The sequence below is a fragment of the Gracilinanus agilis genome, chromosome 4 (genome assembly GCF_016433145.1).
Source record: "Gracilinanus agilis isolate LMUSP501 chromosome 4, AgileGrace, whole genome shotgun sequence".
Taxonomy (NCBI): Eukaryota; Metazoa; Chordata; class Mammalia; order Didelphimorphia; family Didelphidae; genus Gracilinanus; species Gracilinanus agilis.
Genome location: NC_058133.1, coordinates 488,104,191 through 488,131,752, shown reverse-complemented (window position 1 = coordinate 488,131,752; position 27,562 = coordinate 488,104,191). Strand labels below are relative to the sequence as shown.

Below are 27,562 nucleotides of genomic sequence, written 5' to 3'. Positions count from 1 at the left end.
CCCCAGTTGTGTGACCCTGGGCAGCTCACTTAATCCTGATTACCTGGTATTTACTGCTCTTTTTCCTTGGAACCAGTACTTGGTATCAATTCTAAGACATAAGGTAAGGGTTTAAAAAAAAAGAGTTTAAAAAAAGCATATATATATATACATATATATAACATGTATATATTATACATATGCTTAACATTTACACATATAAATACACACATGCATATATGTACACAAACATGGATGTGTGTCTAAATGTACACGTTACAATTATACACATATATAATATACTCATTGGTGTATGCATGTATATACATACACATATGTATATAAATATATATATGTATATATATAGTCTCAAATGAAGTATTTCTTTTAAATTTTTTAAGGTTTTAGAAAAATACCTTCCTTGGAAATCCTACCCACTTTTGTGTGTCCTGGATTTAAGGGTCTATGGACCTGGGTTCTCTGTTGCTCCCTGTGTGTGTGAAGACTTTTATCTCTGTGTTTCCGCCCTCATAAAATACAGGTGTTTAAATAATGGCCTACGAGTTTCCCTCCCACTCTAGATCTAATGATGCTCTGATCCTGGATCTTGTTTTGAATCCAGTCTGCTTACCATGGCCACCTGAGGGTCCCATTATTCTCTGACCACATTCCAAACAAATCTCGTCACCCTCCCTATGAAACCTCAGTTTCTCTTTTTGTGAATGGCAATGTGGTTCCCCAAGTCACCCAAGCTTAAAACCTCAATCACCTTTGTCTCCTGCCTGGAACTTTATTCTCTATTTCCCCTTTCTCCTCTCCCTCCAACCAAATTCTGTTGATTCTTTCTCCTCAAATTCTTCCCTTTCTTTCCGATTCCACTACAACTTACTCCCAGTCTAGCACCTCATAAACGGAATAGTACAATAGCTTTTTCACAAGCTTTCCAGCCTCTAGGGACAGGGATGATGTCCTGATTCTCTTTTTCCTTTCCTTTCCTTTTTCCTTTTTCCTTTATCCTTTTTCCTTCCCTTCCCTTCCCTTCCCTCCCCTCTCCTTTCCTTTTTCCTTTTCTCTCCTTTCCTTTTTCCTTTCCTTTCCTCTCCTTTTTCCTTTCCTTTCCTTTCCTTTCCCTTCCCTTCCCTTCCCTTCCCTTCCCTTCCTTTCCTTCTTTTCCTTTTCCTTTTCCTTTTCCTTTTCATCTAGCTAAGCCCTGTACCCAGTAGGTGGCAATAAAGATTTGTCAGCAGATTGATAGATTTCCAAAATGCAGTGCATATGTCGTTAAGTCAAAAACATACATTTAAGAACCAATATGGGCTCAGAACTGAGCTAAGAGCTGAGGATACAAGGAAAGTTAAAAGATCGACGCTTAAGAGTTTCATGTCATAGAGGAGATGAAATGCAAACAGTTACGTACAAACAAGTTATAAATAAATTAAACTGGAGATAATAAAGTGAGGGAAGACAGCAGAATTAAGGGGGAGTCAGGAAAGGCTTCCTGTTAAAGTAGGATTTTAGTTGGGACTTGAAAGAAATCAGGGAAGCCCAGAGGTGGAGATAAGGAGGAAAATAATTCCAGGCATGGGAGAGAGTCAGCAAAAATACATAGTTTTAAGATGGGGTGTCTTCTTTGAGGAATAGCAGAGAGGTTGGTATCGCTGAAGCCCAGAGTATGTGAGGGTGGGAGGGAGTTTGGAAAGGTTTATGGGGGGGCACGTTTGAAAGGCTTTAAAGACCCCACAGAGGATTTTCTTTTTGGTCCTGGGGGGATTAGGTAGCCACTGGAGGAAGACAACATGTGCTTCTAGGAGGATCGCTCTGGCACCTGAGCAGAGGAAGAACTGGGGTGGGGAAAGGTTTGTGGCAGGAAGATGTCCCAACAAGCTATTAGGGTAGTCCAGGTAAAAGGTGATGAGGGCTTGCACCATGGTGGGGGAAGTGTCAGAAGAGAGAAGGGGAGAGATGCAAGAGCATTTTGAAGGTATGATCAGGATGGATATGGGGGCTGAGAGAGGAAGGAATAGGGGATGACACCAAGGTTTCAAGACTGAGGGACTAGGAGGATAATGATGGCCTCAACAGTAATTGGGATGTTTGAAAGAGGGAAGGATTTAGGGGGAGAGATAATGAGTTCCATTTTGAACATGCTGAATTCCAGTTGGAGATGTCTGAAAGGCATCTGGAGACTCTTGAGGCTAGCAGAGGGATAGGAATAAATGAATAGATTTGAGAATGATCAGCTTAGAGATGATAATTGAATCCACAGGAGCTGATGAGATCACTAAGTGAAAATGTATTAGAGAGAGGAGAGGAGAGGCCCCAGGATAGAGCCCTTTGGGACGGATACTCCAGGGTTATCAGGCATATCTTTAGTTCAGGTGGTCAACTTTTGATACCGAATAGTCAATAGCTCCAGGAACAGGTCTTGGAGAGAACTGGGGAGCAAGCAGAACGTTGATTATACAATAAAATTTCCAAAGAAGAAATGAACCAGTGTATGTAGTCAGAGACAAGAAGTAGTTTGACCTGAGGGTTCTTCACCTGGGCTCTAGGAACTTGGTTTAGAAATATTTTGATAGTTGTATTTCAATATAATTAATTTCCTTTTACGCCCATGTATTTTATTATATGCATTTTAAAATATTATTCTGAGAGGGGATCAGAGTGGCAAAAGCCTCCATGATGCAAAAAAAGATTAAGAAGATCTGATGCTGTATGAACTAGTCTTTTCTGCTCCTGGTTATTCTCATTGGTAAAAGAGAGATTCCTAATCTGCCTGTACATCTCAGGATCAAATGAAATCTTTTGGGAGAAAACTTTGAGTCACTCTGAATAGGGGTGCTGCTAAGGGAGCAGTCAGCTAGAATGGGTCTTTCAGCCACCAGGGAGCTCCTAGGCTGGAGGGATCCAGTCAAGCCATTTGGTCTGACTCTCTTGTTTTAGAGATGAGGAAACTAGGGAGCAAGCAAATAAAATGACTTAATTTGAACTCAGTTCTTTGGAATCCAGGGCACATCCATTATGCTGTTGCTCCCTGATTTTTTTAAGCTCCAAGTTTCTTTCTTCCATATTAGTTGGGGGTCTAGCTGTGTCCATGGCAGAGAAGGCCTGATGACTGTCTCCTTCTCTCTACCCACTCAACTTAGGACCCAGCCTTCTTTTCATCACCTACGCAGAAGCCATTGCCAACATGCCAGCGGCCACTTTCTTTGCTATCATTTTCTTCTTGATGATACTGACTCTGGGCTTAGACAGCACGGTAAGTAGACTGTCCTTGGGAAAGAGCCTCGGTGGGGAGGTAGGAGGGAGGGCACTGGGTACAGAGACATTGCAAAAACAAAAACGAAAACATATAAAACCACGAAAGACTTTTATTAACAAATAGGACTTTCTCTGGTGGGTTTTTAAGACATTTTTCCTTTCCCAGATTTATTCAAGTGATACATTATTTTCTTGTTTAAAAAATTGTATTTTTTATAAATCGCCTACCATTTTCTGATCTATCCCTTCTCTATTCCCCCTTCTGAAGAGCGATCCTTCTTGTAACATTATATTCCCTTATAAAAGGGGAAAAAAAGTTTGGCAAAACCAACACATCCATGCTGCTTATGCCTCCTTCTTTGCAGAGGACAAATTATACAACTCTCTCTCTCTCTCTCTCTCTCTCTCTCTCTCTTTATATATATGTGTGTGTGTATGGTCTGTATATCTAAATCTATATCTATACGGTCCTATGGTCTGTCTCCTACGACCCAGCGCCCAAACGATCATGCCTCTATTAGGAAGGATGAGGCGTTGGGGCCAAACTGGGAGCCCTGATGATTTCTCTGGGCAGTGAACCCATGGGGGTGAGTCTTGGATTCTCTGCTGACCCTTCCTCCCCATGTGCTCCTCAGTTTGCAGGACTTGAAGGTGTGATCACTGCCGTGCTGGATGAGTTCCCCCACATCTGGGCCAAACGCCGGGAGTGGTTCGTGCTTGCCGTGATCATTGCCTGTTTTTTTGGCTCTCTGCCCACTTTGACTTTTGTGAGTGTCCACTGCCCTTCCCTGTGAGCCTCTCTGGGGCCAGACTAGACCTTTGTGGTGTGAACCCTTGAGGGAAATCAGAGAAAAGCCATTTATAACCTACCCAAAGAGGGTGGCCCTGTCTGTCCCCCTGACTCCCAGGAAGGCTCTACAAGTCGAGTTTCTCCTGTCTTTTCCCCCTTATTTTCCTTCAACAGAAACAACCTTTCGCTTTAGTACTTTAAGAAAGTGAAGGCCCTTTATCAGAACTTCCAGCCTATTTCTACCTTATGGTAGCCACTAACTTGGAAAATATTTTTCCGGTGCTAGAATACCTGGAGGGCTGGAGGCTCTGGTCTGTGAATTGTCTAATCCCATAGTGCCTAGTGCGGTGTTTATACATTAAAGGCAACCTAATAAACACTTGTTAATGGGCTGCTGGGTGGCACAGAGCACAGAGCACCAGGCCTAAAGTCAGGAAGACTCACCTTCTGGAGTCCAAATCCAGCCTCAGACACTAATTAACCGTGTGATTCTGTGCAAGTCACTTCGCCCTGTTTGCCTCAGTTTCCTCATCTTTAAAATGAACTGGAGAAGGAAATGGCAAACCATGCCAATATCTTTACCAAGAAAACACCAAATAGGGTCACAAAGAGTCGGACATAACTAAAATGATTGAACAACCAGAGAGAGGGCTGAACTTGGAGTTAGCAGAAAACTGGATTCAAATCCCACCTCAGATAGCAGCGGTGAGACTGTGGGACACGGGCACTTGGCCTCTCCCACACTTAGCTTCCTTAACTATAAAATGGCTATAATAGCTACAGCGCTTACTTCCTAGGGTAGCTGTGAGGATCAAATGTGATAATCAATCAATGAGTCTTTATTTCAACCCCACTAGATGCCTGGCATGCTGCTGGGACTAGAAATACACAGAAGAAAAACACACAAACTAAAATAATCCTTGATCAAGGAGGCAAATTGTTTTGAAAACTCTGAATTAATGTATGAATGGCAATAATGATAATGATAACAACAGTAATGTTATGGAGACCTCTGGATACTAATTAATGCCTCAACTGAAAAGTCAGAATTTTTCTGGGAAAAAAACAAAACAAAACAAAAAACTGTCCTAAATCCTTTAGTTATTGAATGTGGGAAGCAGGGATGGGCACTACTAATGGCCTCTGATAACCAGTTCCCTGTTTCTTGTTCCAGGGAGGGGCCTATGTTGTGAAGTTGCTGGAGGAATATGCCACTGGACCAGCCGTTCTCACCGTGGTGTTGTTAGAGGCAATTGCCGTGTCTTGGTTCTACGGTAAGGACAGTCTTTTGACTTAGTGTGAGTCCTAAGGAGCAGAACAGAGAGGGCTTAAAAGGAACCACAGATGCAGTCTAAAAAGGGTGACCTCTTATGGATACAATCTAGAAATTTTCTTAACTGATCACTTTTTTAAGAATCTCCCCAACCAGCTTTTGCACCATATTGCTAGTAGTCTTGAGACAGTCTGCCTAGGGAGAGATGCTCAGTCCATATAGCATGTCTCCACTCCATTTAGGGCTCAGAGCAGAAGGGAACTACACACATATACACATATGTAAATTATCTATCTATCTATCTATCTATCTATCTATCTATCTATCTATCCATCCATCCATCCATCCATCCATCTATCCATTCATCCAGCCATCCATTTATTGATCTGTCTGTCCATCCATCTGTCTATCCATCTGTCTCTGTCTGTCTGTCTCTCATTATCTATCTAGTTAGCTATCTAATCCATTCCTTCTGACATTAACTCCCATTTCTACTCGATGTTGACCATGTTTTTGCCTTTTTTTTTTTTTTTTTTTTTGTATTCCTACTGCTTAGAAGAGTGCCTGGCCCATACCAGGTGATTAACAAATGAAAGTTGATTGATTGACCGTATTCTGAGTTTTAGCCAAAATTTGCCAGAGACAACTGATTAAAAAACATAAATAGTTCTACAGACGCAGATGGGTAGAATAATCCCAATACCCTCTGAACCAGCCAACTTCCAATCTATATTTTGTAATAATCAAGACACAAAAGAAAAAATTCCACAGCAAAGTAAAATGAGGATATGTTGTTTAACTTTAGGGGGGTTGATTGATCAAAAACATAATTATGCAAGTCTACTCTTCTAAGAACTTTTTATGCAACCAACTACTTATTTTAAACATTACCCTTTCAATATGGTGGAGGGTAAAGAGGAATATTCCTCTTACTTCAGCAAAAGAGATATTCATTCCCTCTTGGTCTGGTCACCATGAACGAGACAAACTCTCTTTAATGATGCAATATTGGGAAATTAACTGGCTAAGTCTTCTTTGCAAAGGTAAATGATAAAGGTCTGTTTGCTTGAGTGAAACTAAGGATTTAAGATCAGGACACTGTCATAATGTAATAATTTTTATAACATATTTGATTCCTACTATATGCTTTCCAGTTGGTCAAGCCCCTCCTCTGTGTGCTAGGCTTTATACAGTGTATGACAGTGTATGGCATATACATTAGGAGGACCTACCATGTGCAAAGGAGGATTCCTTTTTAATATGGCCTCTGATGTCCGTGTCTAACTCCACTTTATGACCCTGTCATGTTTTTTTAAACCCTTATTTTCTGTCTTAGAATAAATATTAAGTATTGGCTCCAAGAAAGAAGAGTGGCAAGGGCGAGGCAGTTGAGATTAAATGACTTGCCCACAGCTTTACACATCTAGGAGGAGTCTCAGACAGGATCTGAACCCAGGTCCTCCCATCTCCAAGCCTGGTTTGCTATCCATTGAGCCACCGAGCTGTCTGAGACTTTTTCTTGTAATGAATTGAATTGAGGCCCCAAATTCTATACTGTACACTTTCCCCCGCTACTTTACATCTTTAAATACTTGATGACATATCAATTATAATTTAAGGACATTTATCATGGGCTCATCGGATGTCTGCATTGGAAGAGAACCTTGAGATTATCTAGTTCAAACGTCTCATTTTACAGGGGACAAAACTGAAGACCAGAGAGTGGTAACTTGCCTAAGATGCCATTCTAAGGAAGAAACAGGAATGGTCCTATTTATATTATCTGCTTTTACAAAAATTTGAATTCATACCTCTGATCCCAAAGGTTTTTTTTCCCCTCTCCTCTCCCCTTTTTTTATTCCACATTTTATAAAAACAAGATTTTCTGTATATAAAGAAAAAGAAGACTGTACACAAATGAAATCACAAATCTCTTCTGGTTAGCTTACTTTTCTAAGCCCCATCCACAAGTGTCTCAGCCCCTTTCTGCTCTCCCTGCTTCCTAGAAGGTATTGTCCGGATCCCAAGTTTTTAAAGGAAAAATCCTCTCTCCCCATAATAACTTAACAGCTCGTTCCAAAGAGTCTAGATTCTTGAAATTTTGACAAGCAGAATTCAGCTTCCCACACCTTCACCTCAGTACACTCTCCCGTGGGCAACGAGTCTATCTCATTATTTTCTACAGAATAAGGCTGTTTGTAACTGGAGTATAGAAAGACATCATCATGAGTACAAGGGATCCTGGGGAATTTTTTTTTCAGTGGACCTGGTTGAATTCAGTCCTTCTCTAGCAGATGACATACATGAGTCCATCACGTCAATGTGTGACAACCCACTTTACACTCAGAGCCACGGAGACGGGTATAAGGAAGTCTGTCCAAGCCTGCTCCTAAGATTCAGGGAGAAACACACAAATGCTCTTTTTAAATCCTGTTGCATCTCTGGTTCAGCATGGCCCCGAGTGTGCCCAGGAACACAGGCTGAAAATCTGTGTAACACAACTTTCTCCATCTGTAGGTATCAACCAGTTCTGCAGCAACGTGAAAGAAATGCTTGGTTTCAGCCCGGGCTGGTATTGGAGGATCTGCTGGGTAGTGATCAGCCCAATATTTCTGCTGGTGAGTTATGATTTCCCTGTGTTCCTCTTTGCCCGAGGAACTATCTTCAATGCTCTTGTTGATAAAAATCTTGTTTAGCTTACTTTTTCTCAGCTTACTTACTTGCCAGTGCCTCTTAATTGCCTGTTTTAGAATTTCTGCGAAGTATTGGTTCCAAGGCAGAAGAGTGGTAAGGGCAAGGCAATTGGGTTTTTTAAATTTTATTTTTATTTTTATTCTCCCAATATACTTAAAAATTGACAGATGTCTGTGGGTAAAATAGATGTCCTCTAGTTACATTTAGCCAGATGACATTTCTTTAAGATGGAGATCTCATATTGAGTAGAATTGAACATGCTTGAAAATTCAGTCCTGCTATCCTGCAATAATGGGAAATTGGGAGAGAAAAGTAGATGTTTAAAGGATGATAGAAGTTAACAGTGGTATCAACATCCATTTCCATTACAAATATTAATTTCCAGTGGATTTGATTGGAAGAGACCCAAGGATGGAGGACTAGAATAAGACTTGGGAACTCCAGGCACTTGAATGAGGATGAATTATTTTCTAGGACACAGTCTGCTTGAACATTTCTTCTTTTTTCTCATGAGCCATCCCAGGGTCATCCAGCTAGTGTCTGAGGCCAGAGTTGAACTCAAAAAGATGAGTCTTCCTAACTTCAGGCTGGGCACTCTATCCATTGTGCCACCTAGCTGCTCTGCATTTATTTAACCTATGTTAATTATTGAAGCAAAAGTCCCCCAATAGACTGTAAACTCTTTGAGGAAACTTTCTGAATCTTGTATTTTTTTTTCTGTATGCCCCACAGTATCATCTCTAGTTCTTTATAAAGTAGGCTTGCTGACTAGTCTTCACATTTAGGAAGGAACAGTAAGCACAACTTTAAAGGCACTCAGGGGTAGATTTTCTAGAAATCTAAAAGAGGGACAGATTTTTTTTTCAAAAGGAAAAGATTATAGATGATACATATATCAAAAACCAAAGAGCCGTCAAGAAGATAACAGAAATTATAACTCATATGTCTGGTTCTTCATTCCTTAAAAAAAACAACAACACTTACTTTCCATCTTAGAACCAACACTAAGTATTGGTTCCAAGACAGAAAAGTGGTAAGGGCTAAGCAGTTGAGGTTAAGTGACTTTCCCAGAGCCACACAGCTAGGAAATGTCTGAGTTCGTATTTGAACCCAGGACCTGGGCCAGACCTCTATCCACTGAGCCACCTAGCTGTCCCCACCTTTATTTCTAAAATATATTTATGATAATGGTCTAGGCGAGCATCTGGGGTATCCTTGATGAAATCACAAGAAGGAAACTGGCAGGTTTGGGAAGATCTGTATTTGCTACTGTGTTTGCATTTGCTTCAGTAGACCACACCTTCATAGTCACACAAATGATAAAGTGGTTGAGAGAATGGAAGATCTTGTATTTATTGCTTATGGTTTTTCCATTTGATACAAAAAAAAAGGCTTAGAGCTCTCCTGAAATTAAGTGTGCCCCATGAATATGTTAAAATTAAAACAGGTTCTTTAGCAATCATTTTGTTCAAACAATCTGCGGAGTACCAACATCAGACACTAAGTGTAAATCAAGGACATCCATGCACACCTAATGGATCTAATGGTGTTTAAAGCAATATCTTAAACAGAATTCAAACCAAAGAAAGATTTCTTTTTGATGGTGAGGTCCTCTCAGTGCTTCTATTTTCACATGACTGTGAAAAGAGACAGAGAACATTGCAAAGAATTTTCTTTTCTTTTCTTTTTTTTAACCCTTACCTTCTGTCTTAGAATCAATACTGGCTATTAGTTCTAAGACAGAAGAGAGGTAAGGGTAGGCAATTGGGGTTAAGTGACTTGCCCCAGGGTCACACAACTAGGAGTGTCTAAGGCCACATTTGAACCCAGGACCTCCTGTTTCTGGGCCTGACTCTCAATCTACTGAGCCACCCAACTGCCCCCACAAAGAATTTTCAATGAAGTCCATAGCAATGGAAAGGAAGGAAGGAAGGAAGGAAGGAAGGAAGAACTATAATATAAAATATATAAAATAAATACATTCTTCAGACTTCATGTAGCTAGAGACAGTGAAATGAAAAAAAGGAAAGAAACCTTCCTCTGAATACATGCCTTGTGCCTTCCATCTTCCCTGAGGGGAGGTAGTAAAAGGCTGAGCGGGGCATCTTCCATCTATCCCAAAGTAATGATTTCCATCTGTGCCAGATAACATGGCAACCTCCACCTCTTTGCTGCCAGCCTGATCTCCCAATAACTGGGATATGGAGAACCTCTGGTGCAAAAAGGCATAACCTTCCTTTTGACCTCAGGCCTTCTATCTCTGGCTGCACCCTTTTCCTGCCTGATCTCCACTCTTTGAAAGGAAAAGTAGTGCGTAGTGAAGTGGGAACCTCCCATTTCAAACTGTATTCACCTCTAACCTGATTGCCAACCTTTGGGAAGGGTGATATCCTCTACTCAATGATGAATGTCCCACTTGGTCATACCTTTTGCATCCCAATGATTTTGAATCCTTGTAGGTCAACTAAATTTCATTCCTTACCTCCTACTACCCAACTCCTTATTCCCCACCCCAAAAACTTCTCAAGTTCCTCCCCCCAAAGTTTCGACCAAACTCTTCACAGCCTTTGGAATTCCCATTCCATAGGCAATTCCCTTCATCCTAAATCTTTTCCCCTCCCACTCCTTCCATCAATTAGCTATTATTAAAATTTGGCTACCCCCCAAAACACAGCCTTCCTGGTCACCCCCTCCAGCACTGACTGTGCCTTCACTCATTCCCTTTGGCTCAGAGCTCAAAGCAGGGTAAGACAGGATTGGAATATTCCTTTGCTCCCACTTTCTGGCTCCAGGGTCTTCCCTTCCTTCATCATTCAGTAACCACTCTTCCTTTGAGGTTTATGCTATTTATATCTAACACCTAATTGAAATCCTGGTGGCTATTGTCTATAGACCTCCAGATCACTCCCCTTCCTTCTTGAATGAATCTGATACCTGATTCACAATTTTTCTCTTCTTCTTAACTCCTAACCTCATACTATGGAATTTGTACCGCCTCTGTGTTCAAGAATTCCCAAACCTCCTTATCCAACTATAATCTTTTGGCTTTCTCCCCCTCCTTTTGCCTTCCTTTACAAAACTCTACTCTTCATCCTCATTGTGACCTCCAATGCCTTGACCCATTAATTCTCTCCTAATCCATCTCCCCTACTGCACTAACTACTCTCTTTCCTCTCCGCAACTTGACCCCTTGGTAAGCCAATTCAACTCCACATTGTATTCCTCACTCCTCACAGCAGTTCTTCCGAACCTTTCCATCCTTCCTCAAACCTCCCATTGCTTCTTTAATCCTCTCTTTCTCAGGTGAGAAGATATTCTGCCTATTCTGCAGAAAAAATCAAGGTCATTCACTATGAGCTCACTCAGATGCCTTCTGCCACTCTCTCCTCTTTCACCCTGTCTCAAGTGATGAAGTGACCTTATTCCTTGCCATGGCTAACCCCTTAACCTATTCAAGTGATTCCATTCTATCTTGTCTCCTCCAAGAGATTGTCCCCTCTATCACTTATTTTCAATCTCTCTGTCTGCTGGCTCATTCCCTGCTGCCTACAAACATGTCCATGTATCCTCCATCCTGAAAAAAACAACCCTCATTTGATCCTTCTATCCCTACTATCATCCTTTATCTCTTCTGCCTTTTGTAGTTAAATTCCTTGAAAAGACTTCTAAAATAGGGGCCTCTATTTTTTCTCCCCCCCCCCACTGTCTCTCAACCCATCTTCAGTCTAGCTTCTGACCTTATCATTCCACTGAAACTGCTTTTCCCAAAGGTACTGCTGATCTCTTAGCTGCCAAATCCAGTGGCCTTTTCTTAGTTCTCAATTTCTTCGACCTTTCTGCAGCCTTTGACACTGTTGACACCCTCTCCTGCTTGATGCTCTCTTCTCTCTAGGTTTTCTGAACACCACTTTCTCCTGGTTCTCCTATCTGCCCACTTCTCTGTTTCAGTCTCCTTTGCTAGATGACCACCCAGGTCACAGACCTCTAACTAGAGATGTCCTGGAGTTCCTGGGTTCCTCTTCTCTACTACTTCTTTGCTTGGGGATCTCATCAACTCCCATGGATTGAATCACCATTTCTATGCTGATGATTTTCAAATTTACCTATCCTGCCCCAGTCTCTCTGCTGACCTCCAGTCTCACATCTCCAGCTGCCTTTTACCTATCTTGGACTGGATATCCAGCAGACATTTGAAACTCAGGATGTCCAAATCCAAAGTTAACATCATACCAAGCTCTCCCTGCCCCTCACCTTCTCCTTGCCTGTTACTAAAGAGGGTGACACCATCATCTGAGTCTTCCCACCTCGGAGTTATCCTGACCAAGCTGTTGCCAAAATCTACCAATTTCACTTCTTCAACATCTCTTGAATATGCCCCTGCTCTCCTCGGACACTGCCACCTTCCTGGTCAGACCATGGTCATCTCACACCTGGATTATAGTGATAATAATCTGGTACTCACTTGTGTGAAGTCTCTCCCCAATTCCCACACCCTTCATTTAGCCATGAAAGTGATTTTCCCAACATCCCCCAACTCGATATACTCCAGTGGCACCCTATCATCTCCAAGATTTAAAAAACAAATCTGTTTGACACTCAAAGCCCTTCCCAACCTGCACCTTCCTACCTTTCCAGTTTGTTAAATCTTATTCCCCAACACATACTTTTTGATCCAGTGGCAACATTGGCCTCCTGGATGTTCCATAAACAAGCCAGTCCATCTCTTTCCATTCTAGGCATTCTCCCTGGCTGTCCTCCTTGCCTGGCACACTCTCCCTCCTCTGCTCCATCTATTGACCACCCTGGGTTCTTTTCAATCCCAACTAAAATCCCACTTTCTACCAGAAATCTTTCATGACTGTTCTTAATACTAGTATCTTCCACTGTTAATTATTTCCTATTTATCTTGTATATAGCTTCCTTTGCATATATTTGTTTGCATGTTGTCTCCTTACAATCTTATTAGATGATAAGCTTCTTGAGGGCAGGGATTATCTTTTACTCCTTTTTTGTATTTCTGGTATTTAGCACATAGTAAATGCTTAATAGATGGTTATTAATCGATGGATCGAACAAATTGGTTCATCATAATGAAACTTTTGAATAGATTAAATAGATGGAGAATGAGCTGGACCAGAACTAAGGAGGAGGGGAAAAAGTAGACTGCATACTATTTGGAAAGCTGACCAGCCTTTTCAAAGACCCTAAGTATGTCACTGCCACAAAAATCAATCTCTTTAATACTCATCTTTTCTTGGTGACATTATGTGGCCATGAATCATGGTATATCATAGTTTGGGAAGATCTGAAATTATGAGTAACCAAAAGGGATATGGAAAGACTCCTGGTGAGCATAAAGATTCCTAATGATGATTTATTTACTTAAAAATGGAGTAAAATAACAATTTTTTAAATGTAAAAAAAAAGACATCAAGGTCAAATATGACTAGAGAAGGAAATAGGCTGGTTATATAGTGAGAGAAACATAGATGGAAAGATTGTTACACTGGTACTACCGAGAGAATAATAACAACATGACAGCAAGAACAGAGGAAGGCTCACAGGCTGTTGGGTGTCTCATTAGAAGAATTGATAAAAAGACATGGAAGGGGATGATATTGGATGAAAAGAGGTGGAAAGGTGGTGATTTGCATTGGTGGAATGTCCATAATAATGAAACTTGAAATCCACCAGGGCAACAAGTTGGTTTTTTGGTTAGTGGACAGACTTGGGGTAGGGAAGGAGGTTGGGAAGTCATTCCCATAATTCACATGCTGTTCTTACAACCTCGAAAGGTAAGAGGTAAAGTGTCCCATTAACAAGAGGCAAATCTGTTTAACCATCTCTGGGTTATTTAACAGATCACTACCCTGGACTTTTTTATGGCCATCTTAGACAAACAACTGGTAGCTTACTAAAAATACCGCTCCTCACAAGTTCCCTATTTTTACACTGAAATGAAACAGCAATGAGAAAATGTAAGAGGCTTGGGAACACTGGAGTAGAAAGCAGATTATCTGAAAAAATGAGAATGAGTACAGTGGGGTAAGAACTCAGACACTAGCTAGGACGAGGATCCTGTCATTGAATGGGGAAGGGTAGCAGTGACTCTAACCCAAGTACCATCCCCTGGTTCCCAAATGAGTCTCCCCCAAAGCTGTCTGTGCCAAGTGAGGATGAGAGAAAGACAAGATGGTGGCATATGACCCCCAGCTTGGCTTCCAGTTTGAAAGCTTCCCCCTGAACTCCAGATAACACTGCTGGAAAGATTAATATCTGTTTAGCCATTTCCCATTTTATTACCTGAAGACAAAGGGAAAAAAAAAAGCTATAAATAGATGTCTAACCACACAAATAATTTACATTACTGTCTTCTTTATGAGCATGAAATAATAAAATTAAATTAAATTAAAGCCAATAAGCCTTCAGGATGGTGGTTACTAGGCAAAACTGATATTTACACTCTCTCTGGAAACCAAACTAAAATAAGAAAACTCATCAACCTGGTGTTGGGGGTTCACTATGGAAATTTTTCTGGGTCAAATATTTCACTGAATTTTCAAGTGAAAATTGCATTAGACTGCTTTTTCCTCTTGTAATTTCTTGGGTTATGAGGACCCATGACAGGTAGTTTTTCATTCAAGAGATGCTTCATGGCAGAGCTGTCCTTGCTAGAAGCTTAGTCTAGAGAACAAAGTGGGCCCACTCCCACCTCCCACAGTAAGGATCCTGGATCCCTGAGCCCAGGGACAGAACAGGGGAAAAAGAGAATGAAAATAAGGTAGAGGGAAATATGAAGGCATTCCTCTTGACATCAAGCAGGATGGTACTCCAAGCATTCTAGGGAGAGAAGATTCTATCCTTTGAAAAGAACTCCACAGAAGGAGGTTCCATCACTTCTCTTAATAAACATTTCAGAGCCTCACAATCTTCTTTGTCAATCAGTTCTTCTGAATATCTAACTTAATTCCTCTGGCTTGAGTTAATATTAGTTATTATGATTTTTCCTTGTTCTGCTTTCAGTGAAAACAGAAAAGTTTGTCATTTTAGGAAAAGGCCATTGCTGTGTAGCCTCAGGAAGTTCTGTTCTTTCCAGGTGAATTTATACTAGTTCTTTTTATTTTTCCTAGTAGGTTTCACATCATCTCCAGTGTTTTATTATGAATTTAAGTCATGGAGCCAAGAATCAATTAATATTCTAGAAAGGCTTTGAGGCAACTAAGTGGCACAGTGGATATAGTGCCAGGAAAGGAGTCAGGAAAACTTATCTTCCTGAGTTCAAATCTGGCCTCAGATACTTCCTAGCTGTGTGACTGTGGGCAAGTCCCTTAACCCTCTTTGCATCAGTTCTTCATTTGTAAAATGAGCTGGTGAAGGAAATGGCAAACCATTCCAGTATCTTTGTCAAGAAAACCCTCAAATAGGGTAATAGAGAGTCAGGCATGATTGAAACAACTGAACAATAACAGTATTAGAGTAATTGAGACTCAAACTATGATTTCATTATTAAAGAACTCCCAGGAGAGGCCACACACTTCTATCATTGCAGATTGGTACTTTTTCTATAACTAAGAGTTGTAGAGTACTGGGACATTAATGATTTGCCCAGGGCACACAGCTCTGATGTGTCAGAGGTAGGGAACTTGAATCCACATCTTTCTGGCTTCAGGTTAATGATCTATCCATTATGCCCCAATAACTCCCAATCAGTTAAAGCCTAGGGAGAGAAAAATATCCCATTGTGGCTCAGAAATATTTCCTGGTTATCTAAGGCTCAAGGTGTGGTCAAATCCTAGCCCTCTAGATGAGGGAAGCTCAGCTGAAACTAATATGCCTCCAAAAATGAAGTCCCTGAGGAGAAACTCTATATACCACACGCTATTGATCTTCTTCCTGGACAATAAGTTGTTTCAACAGCTGTTTGTCATCTTAACAAGCATTGATTAAATGCAGCTTTTAGAGTCTTGGGGAATCTAATGAAGTTAAACAAAGTTAAGGAGCTATTGCTATCAAGGATCTTTAAAAAGCCCAAACTAAAAGATAGATGAGATCTCTATGTGGTGAGGTAGAGGGTAGGATGAAGCAAAGAAAAAGCAGAAGAAATTTTCTTTACTTTTCTTGGAAGCATAGAACCTAAAGGAAAGGTGGACAACCATGTTAGCCAAAGGATGAGAATTTGGCCATGCCTTAGGAAAATCAAAGTCTCTAAAGATAGGTATCATGTAAAACTGGTGATTTTTTGAGTCGTAGAGTTCTTCCACTGACTCAGTATTTCTTTGGAGTTTGCCTGAAAAGTCTCCTTTCAAAAAATTCAGATAGAGGGCAGCTGGGTAGCTCAGTGGAGTGAGAGTCAGGCCTAGAGACAGGAGGTCCTAGGTTCAAATCTGGCCTCAGCCACTTCCCAGCTGTGTGACCCTGGGCAAGTCACTTGATCCCCATTGCCCACCCTTACCACTCTTCTACCTATGAGACAATACACCGAAGTTAAGGGTTAAAAAAAAAAATCACAATCCCTACACTGATGCAGGTTACAGGACACACAGGGCTGCCCATCTTTACACACGTCCTTCTTTAGGTTCCATATATGGAGTTCGCTGGAGGGCTTTCTCCCTCTCCCTCCACAGCAGGGCACTTGGTCTATATTCCAGGTATTCTTTATGGTCAAGCTATCTAAAATATCTGTGGCCTCCCCAGTGACAGTGTTTCTTGTCATCTCGGTTCTAGTTCATCATCGGCAGTTTTCTGAGCAGCCCCCCCGAGTTGCGACTCTTCGATTACGATTACCCTCGCTGGACTGTCCTCCTGGGCTACTGCATCGGGACTTCTTCCTTCATCTGCATCCCTGCCTACATAACTTATCGTTTGATCATCACTCCAGGGACATTTAAGGAGGTACCACTTTTTTCATGTTTTGGGAAAGGACAGTTGGAAAGGGAACAGTCTTTGTGCTATAGCCTTTTTTAAGAGAAATGGGCAAATGACATTAAATTCACCAAGAAGAATTGAATAGTGTATGTTCCTATACAAGTAAAATTTTTGTTTTTTAAAAAATTTCATTATGCCCAAGTACTAAATACAAGGCACCCTAGTATGATCTGGTGATTTGGGGTCAGAGAAGAAATTCTCTTTTGGCTTGCCTACACAGTCCAAAATTAAACAGATCATTGCCCTGCTTTTGGACTGGGATTAAGCTCGCTCTCTTATTCTGTAAGGCCAAAAGTATAATGATATAAAAATTCTGGTGTATACATAGCTCAGGAGGGGGATGATTTAGCCTCCTTCACTCTCCCAAACAAAGAAGCTCCTTCGTCTTCCTGGATCATTGAGGGAGGCAATATCTGAGCCAAGATCGTGGAAGCTCTGGGTATCCTATGCCGAGAAGCAAACCAGTAACTCAAATCACCAACTCCTATGCAGAGGCTCATCCCTCAGGAATATTAGGGAAAAAGAGGTGATTTCCAATAGATTGAAATGTTCAGAAAACAGGGAATTAGTGATGTAATTCTTTTAGATGATCGTCTACTGTTGACAATGTCTGCTGGTAGCTGGCCCCAATAATTAGAACACTGTTAGTACCCTGTAGAGGTCAGGTAACATCAGTCTATTCCTTGGACATATATGGAGCCTCTAACATAATTACAGCCATTTATCTTGAACATAAGTACCACTGCTGGTCACCGGTATGGTGCCAGGCAATAGCACAGGAATAGACCAGCACAAATCCATTTGCATTGCCAATAAAACCACCAAAAGTTCCAGCAGGCTTGCCTTTATCTTGGGTGATGGACAAGTCATTTAACTTTTTGAGTCTGTTTCTCAGCCTATAAAATAGGGATAACAATTGCTCTCACTATCTCACAGGGATATCAAGGATCATGTGAGGACTTGTCAAGAACTTCACAAACCTTAGAGCATGACATAAACGTCAGCTATCATCATCATCATCATTATCATTATTGTTGTTTGTGAAAGTCAGTGGGTTAAAGCCAATGATCCATTAAAATGTCAAAGTAAATTGGAACAGAGAAGAATGAATAGAACTAAAAGGAATTAAAGTTCACAGGATCATGGATTTAGAACTTTGGTTCCAAGGGACCTAGTAAAATGTAAGTTCTTGAGGGCAAGGGCCATCACTCTCATGTATTTGCACAGAGCACACACTTAATAAATGTCGGAATGATCTAATTCTGGTCCACCTCCCTTTTACAGCTGAGAAAAATTGAGGTCCAGAGCAACTTGTCCATGATTACACAGATAATAAGTGGCAGAGGAGGCTCCTCTGACTCTAAATGCAGTATTCTTTCCCTAGAACCACACCACTTCCAATCCTTGTGGAGTTTACAGCATATTAGGGGTATAACACATACACAGGAAATTATAATGTAAAATAGAACTTGTCCATGGTGGTTTAGATCACATAAACGAGGAGAATTCTTTTTTGAACAAAAGAGGTCTAAAGTTAAAGCTAAAATTTATTTCTTCAGCTACTCAGCGTTGTGACTTAACCCTTTCAGGTACTCCTAATAGTCAAGAACACTCATTTTTTTCCCCTTCTCTATTTATAGTAGGGATAGAAAAAATATGTCTCTGCTTAAACCAGTGGACCCCTATGCCCACTCATGAGTCTCAAGGCAGCAACCATGAATCTGAACTCTTTTCAAACCTCTGGGTTGTTTTGTTTAGTTTGCAACTTTACCCTACGTAGTAGCATCTGGAGGCAAATTCTACAATGTGGTCGGGATAATGCTTCTGGAGGGAAATCATCATCTGTGGCAAATGTTCCAGACAGAGAGAATCTGGCCCACAGAGGGAAACAGGGGGCCAGATTTCACTTGAGAAAATGTATCCCTTTTGTCCTACTTGTTAGCATAGACTTTAGGGCTAAATCTCTTTTGGAGTCACCATTTAAAAGTATTTGGTTCTTTGCCTGTTAAATCTCAGGCAAATGATCGGCATATTACCTATTATTAGATATAGTAGTCTAATTGAACGTCATTTTCTTAGTGAAAACAACAGTTTTTCAGAGATATTTCCATCAGAATCATTATGGTGGCCACTATTAGAGGGAATGATTAAATAGTGAAAAAACATAACTATCGAGGGTTGCCTTAGACTACATACACACGCCTTATCCTTACATGGACCATTGTATCAGGGTATTTGATTGCCAACTTTAAATGCAAGAGACATGTCTGTTTACAAACATAGTTCTGGATTTAGATCTTTACCTACAGGAAAAACTGGATGCTTCTGGGATCCTAATGAGGAATTCTCTGTCTTCGAGGGGATACGGGCCTTAGAGAGCAGGGTTTTAACCTCAGCCAGCCACTGTCCCTGTCTTTTGAACTTCCACAGGGTGATCCAGGGACACAATATTAGAGGCATTTTTAATACAAAGGGTATGATTTTATGAACTACATTTATTGAGGAGGGAGCGTTTCCAATTCCCTGGGGTACTTGCTGTTAAAGGGAAAAAACAACAACTTGTAGGAACTGAGGATGGGGAGGATCAAAGAAGCTAAAAGATGGTAGAGGTGCCCTGCGTATTGAACTGGTTAGGACACTCACTGTTCACAGGAAGAAGGTGAGTGGTAAGAAATCATCCCAAGTCCTACATGTTTTTCCAATGCCCAAAGTAGACAAAGACACATGACAGAGGTTGTCTAAATAAATGTTTATTGATGCGGTGAAAGATGTTTTCGGAGTTAGCTCTGTCTACCAGAGATGCATGCTCTCTTGGTCAAGGAAGATTTTACTTCAGTAATTTTATAAAGCTGTTTGTTTTTCCTCTCCTGCACACTGATGCTGAGCTTAAAGGGTGGTCTGTCTGTTTTCCACTTACAGACCCCAAGTGTGTTTGAAACCAGTCCTAACAGCTCTACTGGATTTCTAGGGTGGAGGGGGTCTTAACATTTTAATATCTAATATCATGAAGACAACCACATGAAAATGGATTAAAGGCACTGGAACCAGAAGTAACAGAATAATTCCTCTCAATTTCATTTTCATTGCTGCTAAATTATTTATTTGCAATTCTTATGCATTTGAACTAAAGCACTTAACTGTCTTACCTTGACTTTCCTTACTGTTATAATCATACCTATTACTTATTTCCTTATACTCGAGTTCAAAGTGCCACCTTCATCCTGCTTAGGAGATGGTTTCTTTGCCATTCTGGATCATTGGTGACTCCCAAACTATAAGCTGGAAATGCCTCTCAAACTGTGAATAATATTATGGCTTCCTGGGGGGTTTAAGTGCCATTTCAAAGAGTTCTAGTCTGTTTTAATGTTTATTGTGACATTAAAAGGCTTCTTAAAAAAACGATATATTTTCTCCTTAACAGCGAATTCTTAAAAGTATCACTCCGGAAACACCTACAGAAATTCCCTTTGGGGACCTCCGCTTGCATGCTGTGTAGCCAGTAATGGACACGAGGAAAAAGCTTCTCTATCAACTCCTGCCCTCTACTCATCACCCATTACCCTCCTCCCCACCAAGTGAACCGAGTTTCCAGCTGAGCCAAGGAATGAGGACATTCTTCCTAGAGACCCAGCTTCCAAAAGACACCGGTGCCTGGAATCTCGCGACCGCCAGCCTTCGTTTTCACCTCATTCTAGGGAATCCGCTGGGCCCTTACCAACCTCAACTCAGCAACTACACCGAAACCAGTTCATTTTGGATGTGGGAGGCTTTTGTGGTGTGTATGTGACTGCCGTCGCGTATGAACGGGTGAAAGGGAGAATGTGAACCGCTAGTAACCAATAGCACCAGTTAGGATGACATTTAGTCTCGCGTCTGTGTGTGTGTCCTCTCAATGTGATTATTTGTGTCAGACCCTACTGTGTTTGCTTTTAAGGGTTTCCCTGTCAAATGAGTGTACAAATCGTGTAGGACGACACAGAAATTGTTCTGATAGCCATATATTCTCCAAGGAATGCAGAATCTGGAGCTGGAAACTAATGGAACTCTCTAACCAGGGCTGTGGGTCTCGTGGGGGGAGTTGTGGAAAGCTCACATGAAGGTGCTGTGTGTATGTGAGTGGGTAGGTGGACTGACACGCTGCCATTATAGTGAACGTGTATCTGTCTCTCTTTTTCATGATTCTAATGCTTTCTGGCACTTTACAAACAAATACGTCATCTTTGTTTTTCTTATAGCCACAGATTTAACACAGACATGCTTCAAATGGATAGATTCTATAAGATACTCAACCTTCTTTTCCTGTGCTTTGGATGCCCCTCCTTGGTGGATGCCCCATACATTCGCCCCCAGGAACACATGCACAAACACAGACTCACGCGTCGTCACCCTCCCTCTCTTTTCCCACCACCCCTTCATGATGACACTCAACAAACGAGTCTGGCTCCTTTCCTCCTGTTCTGCCTCCCATTTAAGCTGTCTCTGAGGGTAGATGCCAGAACCTTTCCTTCCACTTCTATTGTTCTCCAAATAAGTAACTAGGAATAGAAAGAGGAATCCTATGAGCATGCTCCATTGTTTTTCCTGCCCTATGCTTCTTGGAGGGAACGTTGGGAAACAAAGAAATGGGATACAATTTTGCATGAGGTGCCATGAAGTCTAGTTCTGGCCCAGGCGCGCATCCCTAAACCGAAAGAGTCACTTCTCTGGTCTTTTTTATCAACCTTATATTTTCCTTCCTCCTTTTTCCCCCCCTCCCAGTTGCCTCATCCTGATTTTTCCTAACTGTCCTTCATTTCCTACTGCTGAAAGGAAAGAAGGTGCCTGAGGCTTAAGCTGTCCAAATGGCTTATAAAATCATAAAACACAGAGGCAAAATCCCCTTGTAATCAGGTTCTCTTCATTCTCTAGGGCTTGTTACCATTAAGTAGGACATCTTTCAAGCTATCTATAATTGCCAAATCATCTTTGAAAACAACAGGAAATTCACCTGATGAGTCCTAGGTAGTTATTCTAACAGTAAAGAGACCTGTAATAGATTTCAGCTGTTTTTCTCATAACCCAATTTAGTGAAATTTGTTTTAGCTCAAACTAATGGGCAACACACCAATTTTCTGCTATCCTGCTGGCCTGCCTATAGCAGACAGAGTCAAGCAGTAAACTAGTAAAGAGGCCAACGTGCTTTAAAATACATTTTAAAAGTGTGAGAGACAAAAAGTCATGCTCTCTCTTTAAAGTTCTTTGGAGTGTGGTCCAGAAACAGATATCAGAAAGATCCAGATCTGTGTATGAAGGGCCATGGGGTTTCAGGATCTGTATTTGTCAGGAATAGGATATAAAAGAGGAATGGTACAGCCTAGGAGAATCAATAGACAAGATTCTTGGTTAAGCTAACATTTTCTATGGAAAAGAGAAAAAGCCCCAAACAAATCCTAGCCACAGGTTTTAGTGAAGAAAGTGTTTCCCGGAGCCAGGAGAACTGATAAATTAGCCATTGGAATTCCTTTTCTATAGAGAGGAATACTCTATAACCAGAGACTAATCTGAGTGGCCTGGGTGGTCGTCGGATGCAAAGAATGAAACAGACTGGAAGCACGGCTTGTTAGCTCACTGTACTTCAAAAAATACTGAAGTAGCCACTTCATTATAAAGGAAATTAAAGATCCCATTCCCCCAAAAGCCAAGAAAGTTTCCCACAGTTACAGAGAGCAAGATTTTTACTATAGTCAAAACAAAAGCCTTAGAAGCCTCCAAGGCGTAGACAAAAACCTATGCTAAACTATCAACTAAAGATAACATGTGTTATCTTTAAGTAGAGCCTGGGACATCTCCGTTAGGTCGGAAAGCCCCGTCAGTTTCTCGGCCTTGATGGTATTAAACAATTTTTTGAGCCTCATTATTTTACTTTAATTCTGGGCAAAATGCCCTGCCAAGGGTTCGGCCTTGGCCGTACCAGCCATCTGCGTTCTCGGGTAAAGGGGAACAGAGTTAGCCCCCTCCTGCTGGCGTGCTGAGAGCCCAAAGCTTTTTTAATAAGACTATATTGTATTTTGAAGGAAGGTGAGAATTATGAAAGGAATCAAAAGAGGAATCTCAGATTTTTATCTTAGATATCCCACACCTGTCTTGTCCCATAAATAGGGCAGAAAGATAATACACGGCTCTGCCGGTCTGTATTGTTCTTTTGAGGGGGTCCAGATAAAAATATCTACTTGAGATTCTAATTTCTCTTAATAGCTCCTGACACTTTTCCTCCCCATTTCAGGCCTTTTTAGATGGACCAGAGGAAATGGCTTCTATTTTGAGGGGAATTTTGCATTAGTAAGTATAATATTAATGTAAAACAAAGAATCTTATAGACAACCCAAATCTAATGTAGCATTTGAGTAAAGGCAAATTAAAAAAAAAAAAACAACCCACTAGTATTTGAACAAGAAAAGTAAATTGTTAAGATTAATTTTTCTGTTTACTGTGAAATCTTGTAATAATCCCTAAACAAAAATTAAATGCTCAGGCTTCACCACCTGTGAAAATGGAATCACCTTTGCCAAGCCTCGGGCCAGCAAAATACTTGCGGAAATGCATAAACGGGGTTCTAGGATTGTCTTTGCCTTTGACAGGTGTGAGTCATTCCTCCCTCTACTGATTTTCTAAACCTGGTATCACTCATTTCAAAACTTGACTAAGTGAAAGATTTTCCAGTTCAAATACTTCTCCAAAAAAATCTCTCCAACTGGCTTCAGACTTAGTGGCTTAAAATGGCTTAAAGGAAGGTTCTTGTTTTTTTCTTACATGTGGTGAAGGACTGAATAAGTGCATAGCATCAATTATGAGAGTAGGATTTGTACCCATTCTAGTACAATAAAATCGGGAGCCAAGCAGTGGCTTAATTGAATGGTGGACTCAATGTACACATAACTAGGCATATAATATATAATATATATAATACTTGCTAACTATGATGGCTCAGTGTTGAAACCCAAACTGCTGCTGGCTGCTTTTGTTACTCTCCTTTTTACCCATAAATCAACAAGCGGTGTTGGGGGTGATGCCTTTGTTTAAACTTGTATCCATCTTGTACCTGAGTTGTCCAGGAAGACTTTTTCTCTTCTCTGTGTTAAGGGCGCAGAAAGTGGGAGAAAGGAGAAGGAAAAAGAAAGGGAAGGGAGAGCAGCTGCTTTACAAAGAAAACATGCGGATTGCACGTCCTAACTAGAGAAGTACAAGCAAAATAACCTGAAGCAACAAGTTGTGCATTCCTAATCATGGAACCTGCAAAGTATGTCTTACGGGAGAAAAGTGCTTCAGAATGAGTTTTACCTTCTGGAAAGGCATAGTTCATGCTCCTTGCAATAGTTAGGAAATAACATTTATAATCTAAACAAGGGATAAGAGTGAGATTGTGCAGGGTGTACTCCTGCCGTGTACATATCTTCTTCAAACTCCAGCCTTTCCGTGTGGTTTTCCCATTTGTACCTAAGAGTCAATGATGTATTTTATTAAAAATTCTTTATGCCAAATTTACTCCTTTGGGAAGAATCCTCCAGCTCCCCAAGTCTCATACTTCTGCCATTGCAGCTATGGTATATGGGCTTTTTTCTTTATTGCTAATCTGTGTTTCCAGAGTTTTAAGATAATGAAACAATCTGGCATCTCATAAAGTTCAGCCACACTCCATTAGGAGCTGCTAAAAACTCAGTGACTTCATAAGGAGTTCATCTCTCTGTTCCTCTTGGGATCTGGAAGTTTCTAAGGAAGGGTGGGCTTGCAAACTTTAGTTTTCCCCAAGTGATCACACAAACCACTTTCACCATTTGGTTCAGCAGATACCTACTCTAATGGAGAAGGAAAACATTAAAGAGGGTGTCCTAAGTACTTTCTGCACTTAAGTTTTGTAAGCTTGGAGTCTGTTCAGTCAGCATCTGCCTGAGGCAGGCCATCCCATGATTTTCAGGCTCCTGACAGAGAAGCCCCTTTCTTGGAAAATTACTCAAAGGGTTATCCCCAATTAAGACAATCCTCTAATCCCCAATACATCTCATGCTAAGTTGCTTTACATACACTGTGCAAGTATTTAAATCATCAAAATATCTATTACTGGATGGCCTACTTCCATTTGGCAAAATGTCTGTGAGCTTTTGCCCAACATGAGGGAAAAAATCAGGCTGTTTAAATTCAGAAGACTCTAGGATAGTTAATTTGTCAAAAAGCAAGAGAATAAAAGAGATGACAACTCAAAGTCCCTTCTAGGCCTAAGACTCTACGCTTTAGGATTCAAACCATGGTTGTGAATTTATTTTGTAGTCATCTGTAAATTGCCCAATGTCTACAAGATTACCTTTGGGTAATAGCATCCCAAGGTTCCCCACTCTTCTTGCTAGTTCTGAATTCTCTCTAATACTGTCTAAGAACAAGAACTGCATATTTGCATATATAAAGCCATTCCTCACTGCCGACTCCCAAGTAAACTGACATTTCATGGTCCTAAAACAGAATCACAGGGCAGCATAGCCCCTTGAGTCTACTTTCAATCTCAGGAAAATCTGAGATGGACTTAATCATCTAGGCATTTAGTCATAGGCTGCTTTCCATGAGACCATCAAGAAAACCTATTGTGCCACAGCACTCCTAACAAGGAACATTTCAGGATTTAGCAAAACTAAAGCTACATAATGATTTTTTAACCCAAATGCCAATGCTTCAAAAAATAATGAAAGAGCTAATAATACTAACAAATAATTATTCAAAATACATATCACCATGTCTTTGGCCAAACTCTAAATAGAACTGTAAACCAGTTTAAGAAAACCTAATATATATATGTATATGTATACATACAAGTGTGTGTACACACACACACACACACACACACACACACACACACATATATTCTTATTCACAACAGAGAGCTAGTAGGGGCTGCACATTTTCTTTACAAAAAAGATTCACCAAACACAGGTTCCTCTAAATTGTCAGTTGACTCACTGAAAATATTTTGAACTATAAATAACTTTCTAGAAACTCTTCTATTGTATAAAGCAAGTAACCTGTGAGGTGCTTCATACTTGGAATGTTATATTTAAGTACACTAGAGAAAGATTTCTCTCCCCCGCTCCCCTCCATCTTTAACCTTCTTCTTCTACCCACCACTGACTAAGCCTGAGAAATGTTCTTCACATTAAAGAGGGGTCACAAAGAAACTAGCAAAGGTTTGGTTCTTTTTAAAGTGAGGAGCACGCTTATTTTCAAGCTGTAGTAACTGAATTAGCCTGGCATTTTGGTTATACAAACCCTGAACATTTTCTCCCACACCATGTTCATGGTGCACCTGTATTAATTTATGCAGCCATTTAGATATAAATGTTCGAAGATAGATTGTAAGTCAACAGTATGTGCCTTGTTCTGTTAACTGTTATTGTAATAAATTTCAGATCGTAATAAATGAACAGTTTCTGTCTTCTATCTTCTCTGAAGATTAAGCTTTATCAGCCCAAGTTTCATTTTTAACTTCAAAGGGTCAAAACATCTACAGTCACTTTCTTAAAATACAAATCTCATAACATTCATAAATAAATATAAATACAAATTCAGGGTTAAAAAAAACCTTAGTTGGGAACATTACATTTGAATAAATATCAGTAAGGGATTATATCTGAATATGTACCTTTCTTCTCTTATTAGATTATAAACTTCTTGAGGGCAAGGATGTATCTTACTCATTTTTAGATCCCCCACAGAGCCTAGAACATAGGATCATAAATACAGACTTGGAAGGTACTCAAGGGCTATCTATTTTCCATACCCTCATTTTACATATAAAGAAACTAAGGTCTAGAAAAGGTTAAATGATGAGTCTTAGGTCACACAAGTAGTTCAAAGTCCCAGGTGGGATTAAAACTCAGGTTCTTAAACTCCAGTCAGGCTCTGTTCACTGTGACAAATGCTTCATAAAATTCAGATTAGTGAACATTAAAATTATACTTAACATCTTTCATGGATCCATAGCTGCCTCCTTTTTTTTTTTTTTTTTTAATTAAAAGGAGAAAAGCACTAGGAAATCCAGGAGATTCAGAGATCAGGTACTACATCTTGCATACACATATACCTATTCAGAGACTGATATGCTATGCTTTTAAAACAAAGAGGCTAACATTTTCCTCAAAAACATAAAATCATCTACTTATCATTAATGTGCAGTCTTGGTACATCATTGTTTGGTGGGGGCCTGGGAAATTCAGAATGTAATTCAACTCAGTTCTGGAATATGTTTAACTGAAAAAAAAAGTATTTTTATTTCTAGAAGAGGGCACAATTATCTACTGTACTGTGCATAGTAGCAAGCTGGTACATTTATTCAGAGATGAGTAGAGTAAGACGCAGTCCTTGCCCTTGTGAAGCTTACAATCTGCTAGCAGTACTGCATTCATTGCAAAACTTCTAACCATCTTGTGTAATAGGTGCCTAAGGAGCTAGTCTTATCAGGCCATCCCTGCTCACCAAGCCCAAACATGGACCAGATACTGCCAAATTCAATGCAAAAAGGACTGTTCCTAGGCTGGGCTCTCATAGCATCTGGGGCTTTTTAGTTGCTGCTAGTGTTTTCTCTACAGCAGGAAGCCCATATCCTAGCTAAAGGACTTCAA

The 27,562-nt window shown here is 40.5% G+C and overlaps 1 protein-coding gene across 1 annotated transcript in view; it reads left to right on the top strand.

Moving 5' to 3' along the window:
- Positions 1–20,418, top strand: part of SLC6A4 (solute carrier family 6 member 4) — a 28,608-nt gene extending 8,190 nt beyond the window's left edge. Inside the window, exons 8-13 of the mRNA XM_044676302.1 lie at positions 3,126–3,238; positions 3,876–4,007; positions 5,205–5,304; positions 7,821–7,921; positions 16,722–16,889; positions 20,344–20,418. Coding sequence (XP_044532237.1) covers positions 3,126–3,238; positions 3,876–4,007; positions 5,205–5,304; positions 7,821–7,921; positions 16,722–16,889; positions 20,344–20,418 — 689 coding nt within the window. The remainder of the gene's footprint in view (positions 1–3,125; positions 3,239–3,875; positions 4,008–5,204; positions 5,305–7,820; positions 7,922–16,721; positions 16,890–20,343) is intronic.
- Positions 20,419–27,562: the final 7,144 nt, after the last annotated feature.